General features: G+C 35.5%; 1 protein-coding gene across 3 annotated transcripts in view; it reads left to right on the forward strand.

Annotated features, from left to right (window-relative positions):
- Zc3h6 (zinc finger CCCH-type containing 6) overlaps window positions 1-17,317 on the forward strand; it is a 65,735-nt gene that overhangs the window by 18,183 nt on the left and 30,235 nt on the right. For 2 of the 3 annotated variants that reach the window (XM_058585166.1, XM_058585167.1), the window contains 3 exons: window positions 2,874-3,054; window positions 8,466-8,542; window positions 16,053-16,175. Coding sequence is in view for 1 of the 3 variants with exons in the window: in XM_046462823.2 (XP_046318779.1) it covers window positions 2,874-3,054; window positions 16,053-16,175 (304 nt within the window). In the remaining 2 variants the exon portion in view is untranslated. The remainder of the gene's footprint in view (window positions 1-2,873; window positions 3,055-8,465; window positions 8,543-16,052; window positions 16,176-17,317) is intronic. The other variant, XM_046462823.2, reaches the window with a different exon arrangement.

A 17,317-nucleotide genomic window follows, 5' to 3' on the forward strand; every position in this document is an offset into this window, starting at 1 on the left:
GCAGTTCATAGACACGTGAATCATTGTTCTTTATTTCATCTTTCTATCTAATTTTTGTATTGAAACAGAAATTCATGTTTATATCTGTTCTTGTATGAATGCTAAAATGATAAATAGGCTATGGGAGAAGATAGAAAAAAGTTTAAAACTTGTAGTGTTTTATCCTAGTAAAAAATATGAAAAGCTCATATTTCACATTGATGTAAAGTAGGTCATAAATTTGCATGTAGCATTTCAGCTTGAGTACTTGATGTTTTTAAATAGCTCTAGTCAAAATGCTAAATATGAATTTCTGATTTCTAGGTATAAGGTTGTTTTTTTTTTTAATTACTTTAAGGAGCTCAAGTTGGAGGATAGAGGTAGTAAAAGAAATGATCAACACCCATAGATATTTTTTGTCATTTATATTTAAATTTTTATTGTGGTATAACATAGCAAAGTGAATGATTTTTAAATGTACTACTGTATTAATATTCACAAATTATACATACTTATACATGTAGTAATCACAACACAGATCAATGTACAAAATATTTCAACACCCCAGAAATCAGTACTGCTTTCTTTTTTCTTTTGTTTTGTTTGTTTTTTTTTCTGGCCAGCTATATATCCCCAAAAGGCAGTTGTTACGCTGGCTTCTATCACTGCGATGAGTTTTGTCTGTTCTTGAAGTGCATACAAATGGACTTAGTACAGTCTTATGTCTGGCCTTTTTCACCCATTATTTCTCTGAGACTCATCCATATTATTTTGTGTAGTTAATTTTTTACCCATATTATTTTATTATATAAATAAAGCATAATTTATATATTTATTCACCTGCTGATGGAGATTTGGGTTATTTAAAATTATTTGCTATTATTAGTAAAGCTGCTGAAACCATTCTTATAATTGTCTTTTGGTGATTATATGCACTGATTTTCTTGGGCCATAAAGTTTTAGAGTTTTATAAAAGTTCAGAACATTTTTATTAAACAGAATGCCAAGCCTGCTTCACAAGAAATTTTCAAGTCCATCTTGATTTTTTAATAGAAACTGGGAAAAATTATAACATTTACTTAAGGGTGGAATCATGTACTTGTTCTAGAATGCAAAAGTAATGGATATTATACATTCAGTCATTCAGTAAACAGAAGGGGTACCATGCTAGATGCTAGGGCTGCATATGTACCCCACATTTACCAACCAATAAACAAGGCATTTGAACATAATGTGCAGAGTACAGGGATAAGAGAAATGGAGGGTTATTAGGGGGTGCTTAGAATGGAGTATTTCACCTAAACCTGGGTGATAAGGAGGTATCTTAGCAGAAATAACATCTAAACTGTAAGCTGGGTCCTAAGTATTCTGTTAGTATTAGCCAGGTGACCAGATATGGGTGGATACTGAGATGAGCAGGGTAGTGAGTTTTTAGACAAAGTTTAAGGCTTGGGGACTTGAGGAATGGAAAGTAACTGGATAAGCAGAAACTCAGTTATAAAAAGGAGATTCAATATCCTCAGTCCAGAAAGGAACCAGTGAAGATTCTTTTTATTATACAAAACTTAAACAGATAAAGAATAGTAAAATGAATCCTCATAGACACACCCCACAGTTATCAGCTCTTGATCTGTCTTATTGAGTCTACTTATTCTATTCCCAAATTTGAGATATTATTGAAGATGTTTAGCTGAAGAGTGACATGACCAATTTTGCATTTTAGAAATTACATGTTTCAAGTAATTTTAAATTATCTTTAAAATGTACACACCATAGTTTGGGTGTTTCTCATTTGCTTCCAGTTATACAAAGACCAGCATGTACTATTTGTAGTTTGTAGCTTTTCAAACTGTAGTGTATGGAAGCATGAGTAAGTGTTAAAATTGTTTTATGTATTCATCTTCCAATTATATCAGTTGGTTTATTTGCATTTAAAATAATAAACATTTTGTCTTCTATTAACTATAAAAATTTCATAATCAACATGAAAAGTCAGTTTCTAAGATTCAACTTCCAAAATAGCAAAGATACTAGTATTTGGAAAGTGGAATTAAATGTAAAATTTTACTGTGAATATTTTTTACAGATTTATTGTCTCTTTTAATATATGCATTAAGATTTACTGGATTATTTTTTAAGTCTTCAAGATAATTCAAAAGAGGAATTAATAATTCTTCTTTTGTAGCTTGGTTTTATTACTTATTATGTATTAAATTTGCTTGCTTATTGAAGTTTACTTTGTTAAGAAATATCCATTGAATTTATTTTAAAATATCGAATTTAATTTACTTTAAAGCTATTCTGCTGCATATGGGTCACTAAGTTAAAAATACTTTCTTGTATTTAGAGTGTTTCCTCAAGTATTTTATTTTAGCTTTTTTTTTTTTTTTTGCCTCTTGAAGGTATTGTAGTAGATGGTAACTATTGTAATACTTTGGGATAGTACTGTATTCATTGTTCATTCATTATTTTGGGGAGAGTCAGTGATCTTAATCTAAATTAGAGTTTGGCAGACTTTGGCTATTGGGAATGGTTCTTATATTTCTCAAGTTTTTTTTTTTTTTTTTTTTTTTTTAAAGAAGAAGATGAGGGCTGGGTATATAGCTCAGTTGGTAGAGTTACTTCCCTCTCATGCACAAGGCCCTGGGTTCAATCCCGCACCCAAAAAAAAAAAAAAAAAAAAGAAGACAGTGAATTTGCAACAGAAAATATATGGCTTGCATATATAAAAATATTTACTCTCAGGCCCTTGATGGAACATGACTTTCAGTCCATTATCAAAATGAATATATCTTAAATTCTTGACACATGCTTTTTTTTTCTTTTGAAAATATTTCTATAAGATTTATTTTAGAACTGACATTTGAAAATTAAATTTTCATTGTCTTGTATAGAGAAGATGATGAATTAGAAGATGGTGAAATAGATGATGCAGGATTTGAAGAAACACAAGAGCATGAAGCAAAAGAGGATGAAAAACAGAAAAATGAGAAATCCTACAGAAAATCAAGAAAAAAACACAAGAAAGAAAGAGAGAAGAAGAAATCCAAAAGGAGAAAACGTGAGAAACATAAGGTTAGTTGTACACACTGTTCTTTTGACAATTTTTAATAAAATATAATATACTGAAAATTAGAAAATATAATCCATTGTCTATTTTCTTTGTAAAATATATGGATTATATATTTTTATTTAATTGAGTAACACATTTTCTAAGCATAAATATTTTATGAATTATTTTAGAGATTCAAAAAATAATCAAGGTAGTGCTCGGGTTGTGGCCAGTGGTAGAGCACTTGCCTAGCACATGTGAGGCCCTGGGTTTAATCCTAAGTACCACATTAAAAAAATAAATAAATAAAGGTTAAATTTAAAAAAAAAAGGTAAATCTAACCCCCGCTTAATTCAGATTAAAATATAATCTCTTCTGGATGAGTGATTGTAGGCAAGGATATTAGAAGGTTAAGAAAATAAAATTTTATGCTCTACAAATGTGGATTAGCAGCACTGGCATTGTCTGTTCATTCATTCGTTCGTGTGGATTATCCATGTGTATTATTCCGTGCTTACTGTGGAAGCCTGTTATATGCCAGGGTTAGAGTGGTGATTCAAACTGTTTGCTTTTATAGAAAAATGGTAAGGAGAAAGGTGATAAATAAATGAAAAACAAGTGCTATCAAGAAAACAATAACTTGCTTGATGGAAAATAATGTGAGTTTGGACTGGGAAGAAGGGATCCTATCCTGGCAGCAGTGGTGGGGTAGTTTTAAAAACTCCCTGAATTTCCCCCATTGCAATTAGTAAAACAAAACTAAAAACTCATTGGCAAAATAAAATAACAAGTTATCCCCACAAACCTCAAAAATACAAATAGCCAAACCATACAGACAGCAATAAGACCAGTATAGAGTCAGCAACTGTGTGAAACAGAGCAGAGAGAAGGTCAAGGAACTCCCAGGAAACAAACTGCCATCTCAAGTGGAGGGGTCCCTGCTCAACACTGGAATCTCATGGATCTGTATGAGAGCAGCAACAGAAAAACATTCAGGGCTTTGTGATTCTAGTTCACACTTGAATATCAGGTGACGACAGAAAATTGGATGGTGCTGAAGTGGGCCTAATTAATTCCTCATACTAATCAACCAAATCCCTTTCCTAGGACAGAGCCTCACACTGAGAAGGCAACTGTTGAGAGTAGAATCTAAATTGAGTCACAAACACACCAGGGCCAAAGAAGGAAATGATGGGGAAGGAGATGGAAGAAGCATGTCTCAGAGGACACTTGATTGTGTTCTTAATACTTTGCATTGACAACAGAAGAGGCAGCCCCAAAGGCTTGACTCTAGGGAATCTTTCTTGGCTGGCACCCCATGCATTCTTTTACATGAGAATCAAGACAGGACTCTGGTCATATTCCAGAGAAATTGTTACAAGAAAAATGAGAGAATAATGTTCCTTTGGAAAAGAAAGAATGCCGACAAGCATACAAAACCATTTAATCCAATATTTCAGAATGTTAAAAAATTAGGAAAATAATATGAACTATGACTAAACAAAAAAATAGAATTGGAAAAAAGAATTCCTTGGCCATTCAAGCAAAACAACAACAACAACAACAAAACAACAACAACAATAACACAAAACCCCAAGGCCCTTATTAAAGAAAGAAAATAAGAATCTATATATAGACGTTTTTAAAAATTTGTCAATCCATTTATCTTCTGTTGGATTGACAAATTTCAATAAGGTAATAAAATGCAAGCTGGGGATTTTATATCCAGTTAAAATACTGCCCTTCAAATGTACAGTTCTCAGACAGAGTGTATGTGCAAGAACTCAGGAAATATTGTTGCCATGCAAATCTGCTAGAAAACAAATTCAGATAACCAAAATCACTTGGGGATGGGTAGGATCAGCCTACTACATGCACACAAATATTTATCTGTGAAACCAAGAATAAATGATGACTATAAAAGGGGCAGAATTTAGTGTATTAGAACATTATGACTGTAATTAGCAGCACTGGCATTGTCCATCTGTTTATTCATTTATTCATTCCTAAAGAATGTAAAGAATGGAAAAACTGAAGAATATGTAGTAATCAGTATAAAATTGTTGTCATCTTATAGTTATTAACTATAATTATCTGAATAAAAATTATAGCATTGGGCTGGGGATGTGGCTCAAGCAGTAGCACGCTCGCCTGGCATGCATGTGGCCCAGGTTCGATCCTCAGCACCACATACAAACAAAGATGTTGTGTTCGCTGAAAATTTTAAAAAATAAATATTAAAATTCTCTCTCTCTCTTTCTCTCTCTCTCTCTCTAAAAAAAAATTATAGCATCAAGTGTTCATAGCAATAAAAATGAAAAAACAAAAAGATCAGCTAAGTTCCCAAGTTGAAAAACAATAAAGGGAAAATAAAACAGAAAGTACTAAAGTTACAAACAGAACTTTATGAGTTAGAATGAAAAAATAATAGGTCTTAAAAAAAGACAAAACATATGTCATTGGCCAAACTGGTCAAGAAAAAAAGGAAAAGAAAAATTAGATAAAAATGAAGTTAAATAAAAAGAGGAAATTAAAACTATAAGAAATTTATTTGTATAATTTTATGAAAATAAACCTAGATGAAATGGATAATTTTCTAGAAAAATATACCTTACAAAGTTGGTTTCAGAGAGTCAAAAAGTCTAATGGACTTTTTTGAAGAATTTAGTTCATAATCTCTCCTACTAAGAAATATAAGGGCCAAATATTTTCAAGAAAGGATTTTTTTTCCCAAACCTTCAAAGATCCTATAATCTCTTGCCATAGGGTTTTGCCAAAAACTCTTTAACACCCTCAGGATGATAGCTGGTTTTCCCCAGAGCCATTGAAATAAGAGTGAAAGAGAAGAAGAGAGAATACCTGAGATCAAACCTACAGTCTTTTTATAACCTAATACGAGAAGTGATATACCATCACTTTTTGACATGTTATATTTTTTTAGAACTGAGTTACTAAAACTAGCCCACAATCAAGGGGAGAGGAATTAATCCCTACTTTTTGAATGGAGGAGTATTAAAGAATTTGTGGATTATAAAACTATCACCCAAGAATAGATAAGAAAACATGAGAAAGAAGACTATGTGGGGTGATCCTAACATATTAAAGCATAACAAAGCCCTTGTTATTGAATAATTTGCCCGATATTGGTGCATGGAGAAAGATAGGCCAATGGACGAAAAAGAAAACTCAGAAATGGACCTAATACACGTGGAAATGTCATATATGACAGAGGAGCACCTCAAACTAGCATAAAAAGATGGATTTGGGGGTAGGGGATGTAGCTCGGGGTACAGCATTTGCTTAGTATGTATAAGGCCCTGGTTCAACCCCCAGCACTTTAAATAAATAGGCAGATACCTTAGATAGAGAGACAGAAAGAAAAATAATGAATTTTAAAATAAGTAGTGCTGGGAGAATTAGGTAATGATATGAACATAAAAGCAGAATCAGTTCTTAACATTAGGATAAACTCCAGGTAGATCAAATATTTAAATGTTAAAAAATAGTAGTTATGTAAGTGATAGAATAAAGCATAGTTGTAGATCTTATAATACCTGGGAGTGAAGGGTGAAGAAATTTTCTTAACTATGATCCAAGGTCATAGAACATTAAGGAATAAATTAGCTTTCCTACATAAAAAATGTAAAAATAATAAAGACTTGGTGGGGGTACCAGGAATTCAACTCAGAGGCACTCAACTACTGAGCCACATCCCCAGCCATATTTTGTATTTAGAGACAGGGTCTCACTGTGTTGCCGAGGCTGGCTTTGAACTTGAGATCCTTCTGCTCCAGACTCCCAAGCCACTGGGATAACAGGCATGCACCACCGCACCAGGCTAAGAATAAAGACTTTTACTGTGCCTTTTCAATTAAGAGTCTGTACTCTTTTCTGCCCCTTAGTCTAAGACCTGAGGCCCAGAAGAACCTTAAAATTTCAGGGACAAAAAGCACAAATTCCATGTGGCATAAAAGAGGATCCATTTCTACTGAATTCACAAATCCTACCTGTTGGTTCAAAGTATACACCACATTTTTTTTGATCTTGCATAAGAAAGCAACGACAGTTATACCACTGTTAATATGGAGAGTGCAATCTAGCAATCCATCTTGCTGGAAAATCTATAACTTTTGTTAGACGCATACTAGGAAATTGTACCAGTATGCTTTTTTTGTTTGCAGTCTAGGACTCTACTATTGGCTGCTGTGGAAGAGTATTTTTTTCTTTCCTTTGTTGGGGTTAGACAAGCTAGAAGGTTACACAAGGTTACTAGAAGGTTACACAAGGTTACTAGAAGGTCACACAAGCTCAGGGTAGGAAGGCAGAGAAGACTATCCTAATGTCAGTGCCTCTTCCTCAGGGGACACTCTTGCTAGTCCCTGGTCTCTTTACCTTTGGTCAACTTAATAAACTTCCTCCCTATAAGATTTGTTTGTTTATTTGTCTTAAATTTTCAACTAGTCTGAACTAGACAGGTAGTACATAAAAAATTGTTGGCTAATGTTATGGTAAAAACTTTGATGAAAGAAGAAGGAAAATGCATAATTCTGACTTGATTGTATTTGGTGAGATTAGGGGGACAGATTATAAACATAAAACAATTATCAGCCAGATATGGTGGTGCACACAATATAATCCCAGTAATTTGGGAGGCTGAGGCAAGAGGATGGTAAGTTTGAGCCTTGACAATTTAGACCCTATTTCAAAGTGAAAAATATAAAGGGCTAGAGATATAGCTCAGTGGTAGAGCACCCTTGTGTTCAATGCCCATTATCACAAAAAACAAATCAAACAGTGTATAATGTGCTAACTCCCATGGCATAGAGATATAGGGAAGACATCTGGCATTGTGCTAATCGTTTGGTTCAGAACGTGCGCCTGCACACGAGCATGCACTACAATAAGAAAAGGAAGACAGTAATAAGAATTGGAGTTGATGTAAAAAAATGAGATTTCAAAGGAAGAGAAAGGAGAAAATAATTCCAATGATGAGGAAGAACTAGCCAGACCAGATTTTGCAGGAGCATTTTATATATGAAGGAACCCTCGAGAAGAGCTAGATTAAGATATGTTCTCATTGTAAAGGAGGCAGAACTTAAGGAGGTAGATAAATTTTGAGATCTTGGAAAACAAACACAGAGCTGCCTGGTATTGATGTGCTAGTCTGAGGGAAGCATTTCAGATGAGAAGGCATGTTACACAATGGGCATTTTGGGAAAGTTAATCATGCAGGGTGGACTGGATGTCTGAGAGATATAAGGCAGACAGTCCAGGAGACATTTTTTTCAGTTTGTTTGAATTTTGTCCAGAATACATTTTCTTTTATCTTTTATTCCTATTTTTTTTGGGGGGGTATACTAGGAATTTAACCCAGAGTACCTTTATCACTGAGCCACACCCCCAACTCTTTTTATTTTCTTTTATTTTGAGACAGGGTCTTGCTAAGTTAGTGAGGCTGGCCTCAAACTTACTGTCCTCCTGCCTCAGCTTCCTCAGTTCCTGGGATTACAGGTATCCAGCTGACTATTAATCATACTATTAATATAGTATACTATATTGTGTTACAAAGTAACATGAAGGTAATTATTTAAAAATTAAATAATGACTTACTAGAGTAACCAGTGTTAATTAACATTTTAGTATATTTCTTTCCAGTTATTTTTCTGTTTCCTTGATATTGGAAATAATACTGTTTATTTTATATTTGCATTTTACTTAATATCATAAGGCAAACATTTTGTTACAGTATTATAAAATTTTCCAAAATATCTTCATCAATTGCTGTGTGCTATACTTCCTTCAGTAAGTATATTTTGTTAGATGGAAGTTTGTGGTAAATCTTCAAAGACAGGTAAGATTGTCCAAAGAGGCACAGAAAATACCAAAGCAAAAAAGTGTGAAAAGGGTGGTCTGTTTAGAGGAAGTCATTTAAGTGCTTAAATTCTTTCTGTTACTATTTGAATACTTTCGGAGTCATTGTGTGGCTTGCATGTTAGTCCTTGAACTGTATGTCATTTGCCCTCCTTACTCATCATAAGGTGACATGATGTTAACAGTTCTGTAGAGCCAGGTGTGGTGGCACACACCTGTAATCCCAGCAGCTCAGGAGGCTGAGATAGGAGGATCTTGAGTTCAAAACTGGCCTCAGCAATAGCAAGGGGCTAAGCAACTCAGTGAGACCCTGTCTCTAAATAAAATATAAAATAGGGCTGGAGATGTGGCTCGATGGTGGAGTGCCCCTGAATTCAATCCCCAGTACCAAAAAAAAAAAGTGCTGTAGAAAAAAAAATAATTTAGTGCATTTGGTGGCTCGCACGGGGAGCGACTGAGGGTAAGTGAACTGCTCGCCCCTGAGGGCAGGGCAAGAGGATGGGTAGCCATTTTAAGATTCTTCTTTTGTTATTTTGTTTCACTTTTGTTTTAAGTTGCCTGTCCCTGGAGATGTGTAAGATGGAAGAAAAACCGCTCACATCTGAGGAACAGATAGGGAGAAAGGACGGATGGACATTTCAGGAGGCTATTATGATTTTGTGTTGTTCCAATTTTGTTTCACTCTGTTTCAGTTTTGTTAGGCGTTATCTTGTTGGGTTGTATTATAGTAGAAATACGGGATCAGAAATTAGTAAAAAACAAACTGAAAGAGTGTTAAGTAAATTGCTAGAGGAAGGAGGCATCTCAGTAAAATCAAGAACAATCAGGGCATACGTTGATACAATACAAAAATGTAGCCCATGGCTTTTTAAGGAGGAGTTGTTAAATATATCACAATGGAACCATCATGGTGAAGATTTAAAAAGAATAGAAAAGAAAAGCCCAGGGACTCTGCCAGTTGGCACATTGCCATTGTGGACGTTCATATCTTGTTTGCTTAGTCCAAAGCCTTCAGTTCAGACAATGGTAGAGGAAGAAGACATATTGATTCAAGTAAAAGAGAAGGTCTCTCAAGTTAGACAGAGGAAAAGATTCAAGTAAAAGAGAAGGTCTCTCAAGCTAGTCAGACAGAGAAAGAAAGTGTAAAACAGAAAAAGCCATCAGGGGGAAAGTTACAACAGGAGACTGCTACTAACACCTTTCTATCACCAGAGGGTGTAAGTGTCCAACCAACAGCACCACCTCTACAGGAGACTGCTACTAACACCTTTCTATCACCAGAGGACGTAAGTGTCCAACTAACAAGGCCACCTCCATATGCTGGGAGGTCCCCAACCCCTGCAGTTGATAGTTGGGATCCTGAGACAAGATCTCAAATATTAACATGCCCTGTATTTGAGGCAGGAGGGCAGCGATTTTACCAAGTTTTAAATTTCAAAACAGTGAAGCAGCTAAAAGAGGCTGTAACAACCTATGGTCCTCAAGCACCCTTCACTGTAAGCATGGTCGAATCCATTAACAACTTGAACATGACGCCAGCAGATTGGGCTAATATGTGTAAAGCTGTGCTAAATGGAGGACAATACCTGTTATGGAAGGTTGCCAATGAGGAATTTTGCAAGGAGACGGCTAGGCGATATGCAGCAGCTGGTTATCCTCAGAGAAATCTAGATATGTTGTTAGGAAAGGGACCTTATGAGGATCAGCAGCAACAAATTGCATATGATCCTGGCGTATACGCACAAATTGCTGCAGATGCAATTAAGGCGTGGAAGACTTTACAAGGACATGGAGGTTTACAAGGTCAATTATCTAAGGTAATACAAGGAGCTAATGAACCTTATGCTGAATTTGTAGATAGGCTTATTCAAACAGCTACCAGAGTTTTTGGGAATACAGAACAAGCAATGCCATTACTAAAACACCTGGCTTATGAGCAAGCGAATCGTTGGTGCAGAGATATCATTAGACCATGGAAACATGAAGATTTAAACACACATATTAAATTATGTAGAGACATTAATGAACAAGAGCAAGTCGTGGCAGCTGCAGTAAAACAGGCTTTAGATGCCAGAGACATTAATGAACAAGGGCAAATTGTGGCAGCTGCAGTAAAACAGGCTTTAAGATGCCAGGCCAAGAACATGCTACAATTGTGAACAAACAGGACATTTTAAAAGGAATTGCCCCATTGGAGGAGGGTTTAACAAAACTAGGTATCAAAGGAGTAGAATACCAGGTATTTGCCCACGATGCCATAGAGGGAGACATTGGGCTAATGAATGCCGTTCTCAAACCACCATAGAGGGTACTCCATTATCAAAAAACGAACAAGGACCAGGTGTTTATCCACGATATCGTGGAGAAAGGCATCGGGCTCCATTGCCAAAAAATGGACAGGGGGGCCCAATGCTCCGGGGCCCAAAACCACAAATATACGGAGCACTGGAGGAACCCAGCAACCCCATCAGGGTAGTGCCCAGGACACATTGTCCATCAGATCCCTCATCAGACAAACCAGAGGGAGCGCAGGGTTGGACATCTGCGCCTCTGCCAGAGCAGTACTAACTCCAGAGATGGGAGTTCAAATCATTCCCACAGGGGTGAAAGGACCTCTTCCCAAAGGAACAGTAGGCTTATTATTGGGATGCAGCTCTTCTACTCTAAAAGGACTTATGATAAGTCCTGGGGTAATTGATCCCGATTATGAAGGTGAAATAAAAATTATAGCCAGTTCTCCAAAGGGTATATCAGTAATTTCACCAGGAGATAGAATAGCACAGTTACTAATAATACCCAGCCTACATGATAAATTTTCCAGTCGTACTGTAGAAAGAGGTTCCAAGGGATTAGGCTCCACAGGTGTAGATTGGGCTGTGCTTTCTTTAAATTTAGATTCTCGCCCCATGCTAAAACTAAATATTCAAGGACATGAATTTAATGGGCTACTGGATATAGGTGCAGACCTTAGCATCATCTCTCGTCAAGAATGGCCAAAACATTGGCCATTACAACAAGCCACTCAAACGCTTCGAGGCCTAGGAGTGGCGACTAATCCCCATAGAAGTGCAATGGTATTAGATTGGAAGGATCCTGAAGGATGTGAAGGAACTATAAAGCCATATGTATTGGATCATCTTCCTGTAAATTTATGGGGACGAGATGTCCTAGATCAATTAGGTTTGACATTAACAAATAACATCAACCAAAATGCACCCACTATTATGACTAGACAAGGTTTTAGGAAAGGAAAAAGATTAGAAAAACAAGAACAAGGTATAGCAGCACCAATACAAATAGATCAAGGAACAGAAAGACATGGGTTGGATTTTCAGAAAGGGCCACTGAGACAATAAAAATTACTTGGAAATCAGAAAGACCAGTATGGGTTCCTCAGTGACCCCTGACTAAAGAAAAGATACAAGCAGCCCATGACCTGGTCAAACAACAATTAGCGGAAGGACATATACAACCTTCTGTATCTCCCCATAATACTCCCATTTTTGTCATCAAAAAGAAATCTGGTAAATGGAGATTATTGCAAGATTTAAGAGCCATTAATAATGAGATGGTTATTATGGGACCTGCTCAATCAGGGATTCCTCAGTTGTCTGCTTTGCCAAAAACCTGGTATGTTTTAGTTATAGATATTAAAGATTGTTTTTTTTCAATTCCAATTCATCCTGAGGATAGTCCACGTTTTGCATTTACTATCCCTGCACTGAATCATGAAGGTCCTGATCAGAGATATGAATGGAAAGTACTCCCTCAAGGGATGGCTAACAGCCCAACTATGTGTCAAATTTATGTTAACAAAGTAATCCAGCCACTTAGAAATCAAAATCCTGAACTACAAATATTTCACTATATGGATGATGTATTATTAGCACCCAAAGATAAAAACACATTGCTAGAATGTTATGCCACACTTACAAACTTATTAAAAAATTATAATCTAGAGATAGCAATAGATAAAGTATAATTAAATTTTCCAATTAATTATTTAGGAGTTCTATTATCCTCAACCATGGTCCGTCCACCAAAAATTCAAATACGAGTAGATCAACTCAAATCACTTAATGACTTTCAAAAGTTATTAGGAGACATAAATTGGATAAGGCCTTATTTAGGTATACCAACAGGAGAGTTGGGACCTTTATTTGATATCCTAAAAGGTCCATCAGATCCAAATTCACCCCGAATGTTAACGCCTGAAGCAAGAAAGGCATTAAAAATCATTGAAACATATATGGAAAATATGCATTTGGATAGAATTGATATAAGTTTGCCTTTATTATTTATTGTACTACCAACAAAAAATATTCCTACAGGAGTATTTTGGCAAGAAGGTCCATTATTATGGATACATTTATCTTATTCTCCTAACACTATTCTTACTAGGTATCCTGAGGCTGTAGGACAATTAATACTCAAAGGAATAAAAGCAGCAAAGGGAGTGTTTGGAATTTCTCCCAATAAAATTATTACTCCATATACTATGAATCAAATTGATGAGTTAGCTAATGAGTTAAATACTTGGGCAATAATCATGTGTAAATCTAATGTTTCATTTGATAACCACTTACGATTTAATCCTTTATTGTCTTTTTGGTCATTGCATCCTGTAATTTTTCCAAAAATGACAAGAAAAACGCCTATCATGAATGCTCCAAATATATTCACTGATGGGTCAAATAATGGTACAGCAGCAGTAGTTACCCCTGATCAAACTTTTACATTTTTAGTACCCAAACAATCAGCTCAAAAGGTAGAGCTTAATGCAGTTTTACAAGCTTTTGTGATGTTTAAAGATTCTGTATTTAATTTATTTTCTGATAGTCAGTATGTAGTTAATGCTATAGTATCTCTTGAAGATGCTGGTAGGATTTCCCCTTCTTCTACTGTTTTCTCTTTGCTTTCCACTATACAAAGTCTAATCTGGGACAGAAAAGATCCATTCTTTATAGGACATATCAGGGCACATACAGGATTGCCTGGAGCCCTTAGTTTGGGCAATGATTTAGCAGATAAAACTACACATGACATACATATTTTTTCTACACTAGAAGAAGCTATAAATTTTCATAAAAAGTTCCATGTCAATGCTAATACTTTACAAAAGCATTTTAAAATAACTAAGGAACAAGCTAGACAAATAATAAAACAATGTCAAAATTGTGTGACCTTTTTACCACAAGTTAATCTTGGAGTCAATCCTAGAGGATTGATACCTAACCATATTTGGCAGATGGACGTCACACACTTGCCAGAATTTGGAAAATTAAAATATTTGCATGTTACAGTTGATACTTCTTCTGGATTTTTGATGGGCTCCCTTCATGCCGGAGAAAAAACTAAAGATGTTATAGCTCATTGCTTACAAAATTTTGCCACTGTGGGTGTTCCAAAACAGTTAAAAACAGATAATGCCCCTGGTTATATTTCTACCTCTTTTAAACAATTTTGCTCATCATTTGGCATTACTCATATAACAGGAATCCCATACAATCCACAGGGACAAGGCATAGTTGAAAGAGCTCATCAAACTCTTAAAATGTACTTATTAAAGCAAAAAGAAGGAATTGGGAAGGGGTATATATTCCCCAAAGATAAACTTAAAATAACCCTTTTTACTCTAAACTTTTTAAATTTGGATTCATCAGGACTTAGTGCTGCGGAAAGGCATATGTGTCCAAAAAATGTGCATAAGCCCAAGGTACTTTGGAAGGATATTCTAACAGGACAATGGAAAGGTCCTGACCCAGTAATTGTCTGGAGTCGGGGGTCTGTTTGTGTGTTTCCACAGGGAGAACAGCAGCCGATTTGGATTCCAGAGAGATTAACCAAGGTCCTGACCCAGTGATTGTCTGGAGTCGGGGGTCTGTTTATGTGTTTCCACAGGGAGAACAGCAGCCGATTTGGATTCCAGAAAGATTAACTAAAGCGATTTCTACAGACCAAAAAGAAGATGATTTGGCTCAAATCCATAACAACTGATATCCAAAACTCCAGTACCTTAAACTTTAGTACTTACCAACTAAATATATAGAAAGAAATAATTCACCTGTGTTTTATAGGTAAAATCACAAAAGTTAAAGCAGTAGTTTCAAATACTTAAACGAATAACTAAAACAATATTCTCACCACAAAAAAGGAGGGTTAGGGACTAGGCATATAGCAGCTCAATTGCAGAACTTGTGCCAAGCCTAGGGCATGTGCCAAGCCCTAGGTTGGATTCCCAGCACTCTTACCAAAAGGAGGTATAAAAGGAAACACAAAAATTCTCAAAAAAGTACACCATATCACCTATCAAGTCAACAAAGAGAAAACTAAAGTGAGTGAAGAAAGCAGATTGTTTTCTCTAAAAGAATATTTAAGAATGGAAAGGAGCAAAATAGATCTTCCTCTGTAAGAGCATCAGAGATTAATTCACTTACAAAGAATTTCATTGCTTTTGTACTATACCCACATGCTGAGAATGCAGGAATGAGGACATACATGCTTAGTGTCTTCACGCTGTAAACTTTGAGAACTTTTTAAGAGGGTACTCAACTTGCAAAGGTAAGTATTTTGACCAGATGTAAGAGATTTGGTGACTCTTTTGGAAATTGCATTCAGACTTGAAAACTATTTTTCCATCATAATCAATTGTTGCTTTCATTTCACTTTTGGTTAATTTTACAGGCTAGGTTTATTTCATATATGTGATTTGCATTGTTTTGATATCTTCATTTTAGTGTACTCACACAATAGAATAAGAACCGTAAAGGCATTTTACATAGAAATAAATTAATGCATTTCCTACTTGTGTTCTGTGACCCCTTTTGGTTATGAGGAACCGGTTTTACTTCCTTTAAGATTAGCTTAAGTATAAGATAATTTTAGAGCCCAAATGACTTCTGTTTGAAGTCCTTGGGCCAAAGGGATGATGAAAAAAATACTTTTATAAACAGAGGAAGAAATACTTTTCCCCAGAAAATCTCAGAGAAGTTGGGGTGCTGGTGGCCTGTGGAAAAGACTTTTCAGTTATACTTAAGAGTCTACCAGAACACTATGACCTACTTGTTGGCACATCTGGCTAAAGCTTATATGTTAATTATTAAATTTTCTTCTTTTTGCAAATGTAACACATTTTTTTCCTTCCCTTCAGCATAATTCCCCATCTAGTGATGATAGTTCAGACTACAGTCTTGATTCAGATGTGGAACATACAGAAAGTTCTCACAAAAAAAGAACTGGTTTCTACAGGGATTATGACATTCCATTTTCTCAGGTATTGCCTTTTTTTATTGTGATAAAACATAGATGACCTAAAATATACCATTTTAATCATTTTAAGTGTAAAATTTAGTGGTGTTCAGTATAATTCACAATGTTGTCTAATAATCATCACCACTATCCATCTGCAGAACTTTTTGATCATCCTAAGTGGGAATTCTATACCCATTAACCAATTCCCCCTTGCTTCCAGCCCCTGATAACCACTATTTTAACTGTATGGATTTACCTTATATATATATGAAGTCTTACAGTGTTTAACCATTTCTGCCTGGCTTTATTCATTTAGCATATTTTCAAGGTCCATCCATGTTTTAGCATGTATCAAAATTTCATTCTTTTTAAAGGCAAATAATATTGTGTGTATATAACATTTGGTTTATCCATTGATCCATCAATGGACAATTGTTTTCATCTTTTGGCTATTGTGAGTCATTGCTGCTTATGAATATGTAGGTAGAAATTCCCTTCAGACTTTCAGTTCATTGGGGTGTGTACCTATACCTAGGAGTGTAATTGCTGGATTATATGGTTATTCTTTTATTTCCTATTATTTTTTTAGTTACACATGACAATAGAATGTATTTTGACATATCATATATATGTGAAGTATAACTTTCCATTCTTGGGGGAAGTTACATTGGTTGTTTATTCTTATATGAACGTAGGAAAGTTATGTTCAGTTCATTCTACTGTCTTTTCCATTCCCATCCCCCCTTTTCTTCCCCTCCCCCTATTCCCCCACGTTCAATCCAGTGAACCTCCACTGCCCACCCCCACCAGCCTTTTGTGAGTCAGCATCCCCATATCAGAAAGAACCTTCAGCTTTTGGTTTTTTGAGATTGGCTTATTTCACTTAGCAGTTCTAGTTCCATCCATTTACTAGCAAATGCCATAATTTTATTTTTTTATGGCTGACTAATATTCCATTGTATGTATGTACCACATTTTTTTTTATCCATTTATCTATTGAAAGGCACCTAAGTTGGTTCCATAGTTTAGCTATTGTGAATTGAGCTGCTGTGAATATTGATGTGGCTATAGTATGATGATTTTTAGTCCTTTGGGTGTATGCTGAGGAGTGGGATAACTGAGTCAAATGGTGGTTCTATTCCAAGTTTTCTGAGGAATCTCCAT

This window comes from Marmota monax, unplaced genomic scaffold (genome assembly GCF_021218885.2).
Source record: "Marmota monax isolate L192 unplaced genomic scaffold, Marmota_monax_Labrador192_F-V1.1 WCK01_AAM20220418_F8-fsc00245, whole genome shotgun sequence".
In the NCBI taxonomy this organism is placed as follows: domain Eukaryota; kingdom Metazoa; phylum Chordata; class Mammalia; order Rodentia; family Sciuridae; genus Marmota; species Marmota monax.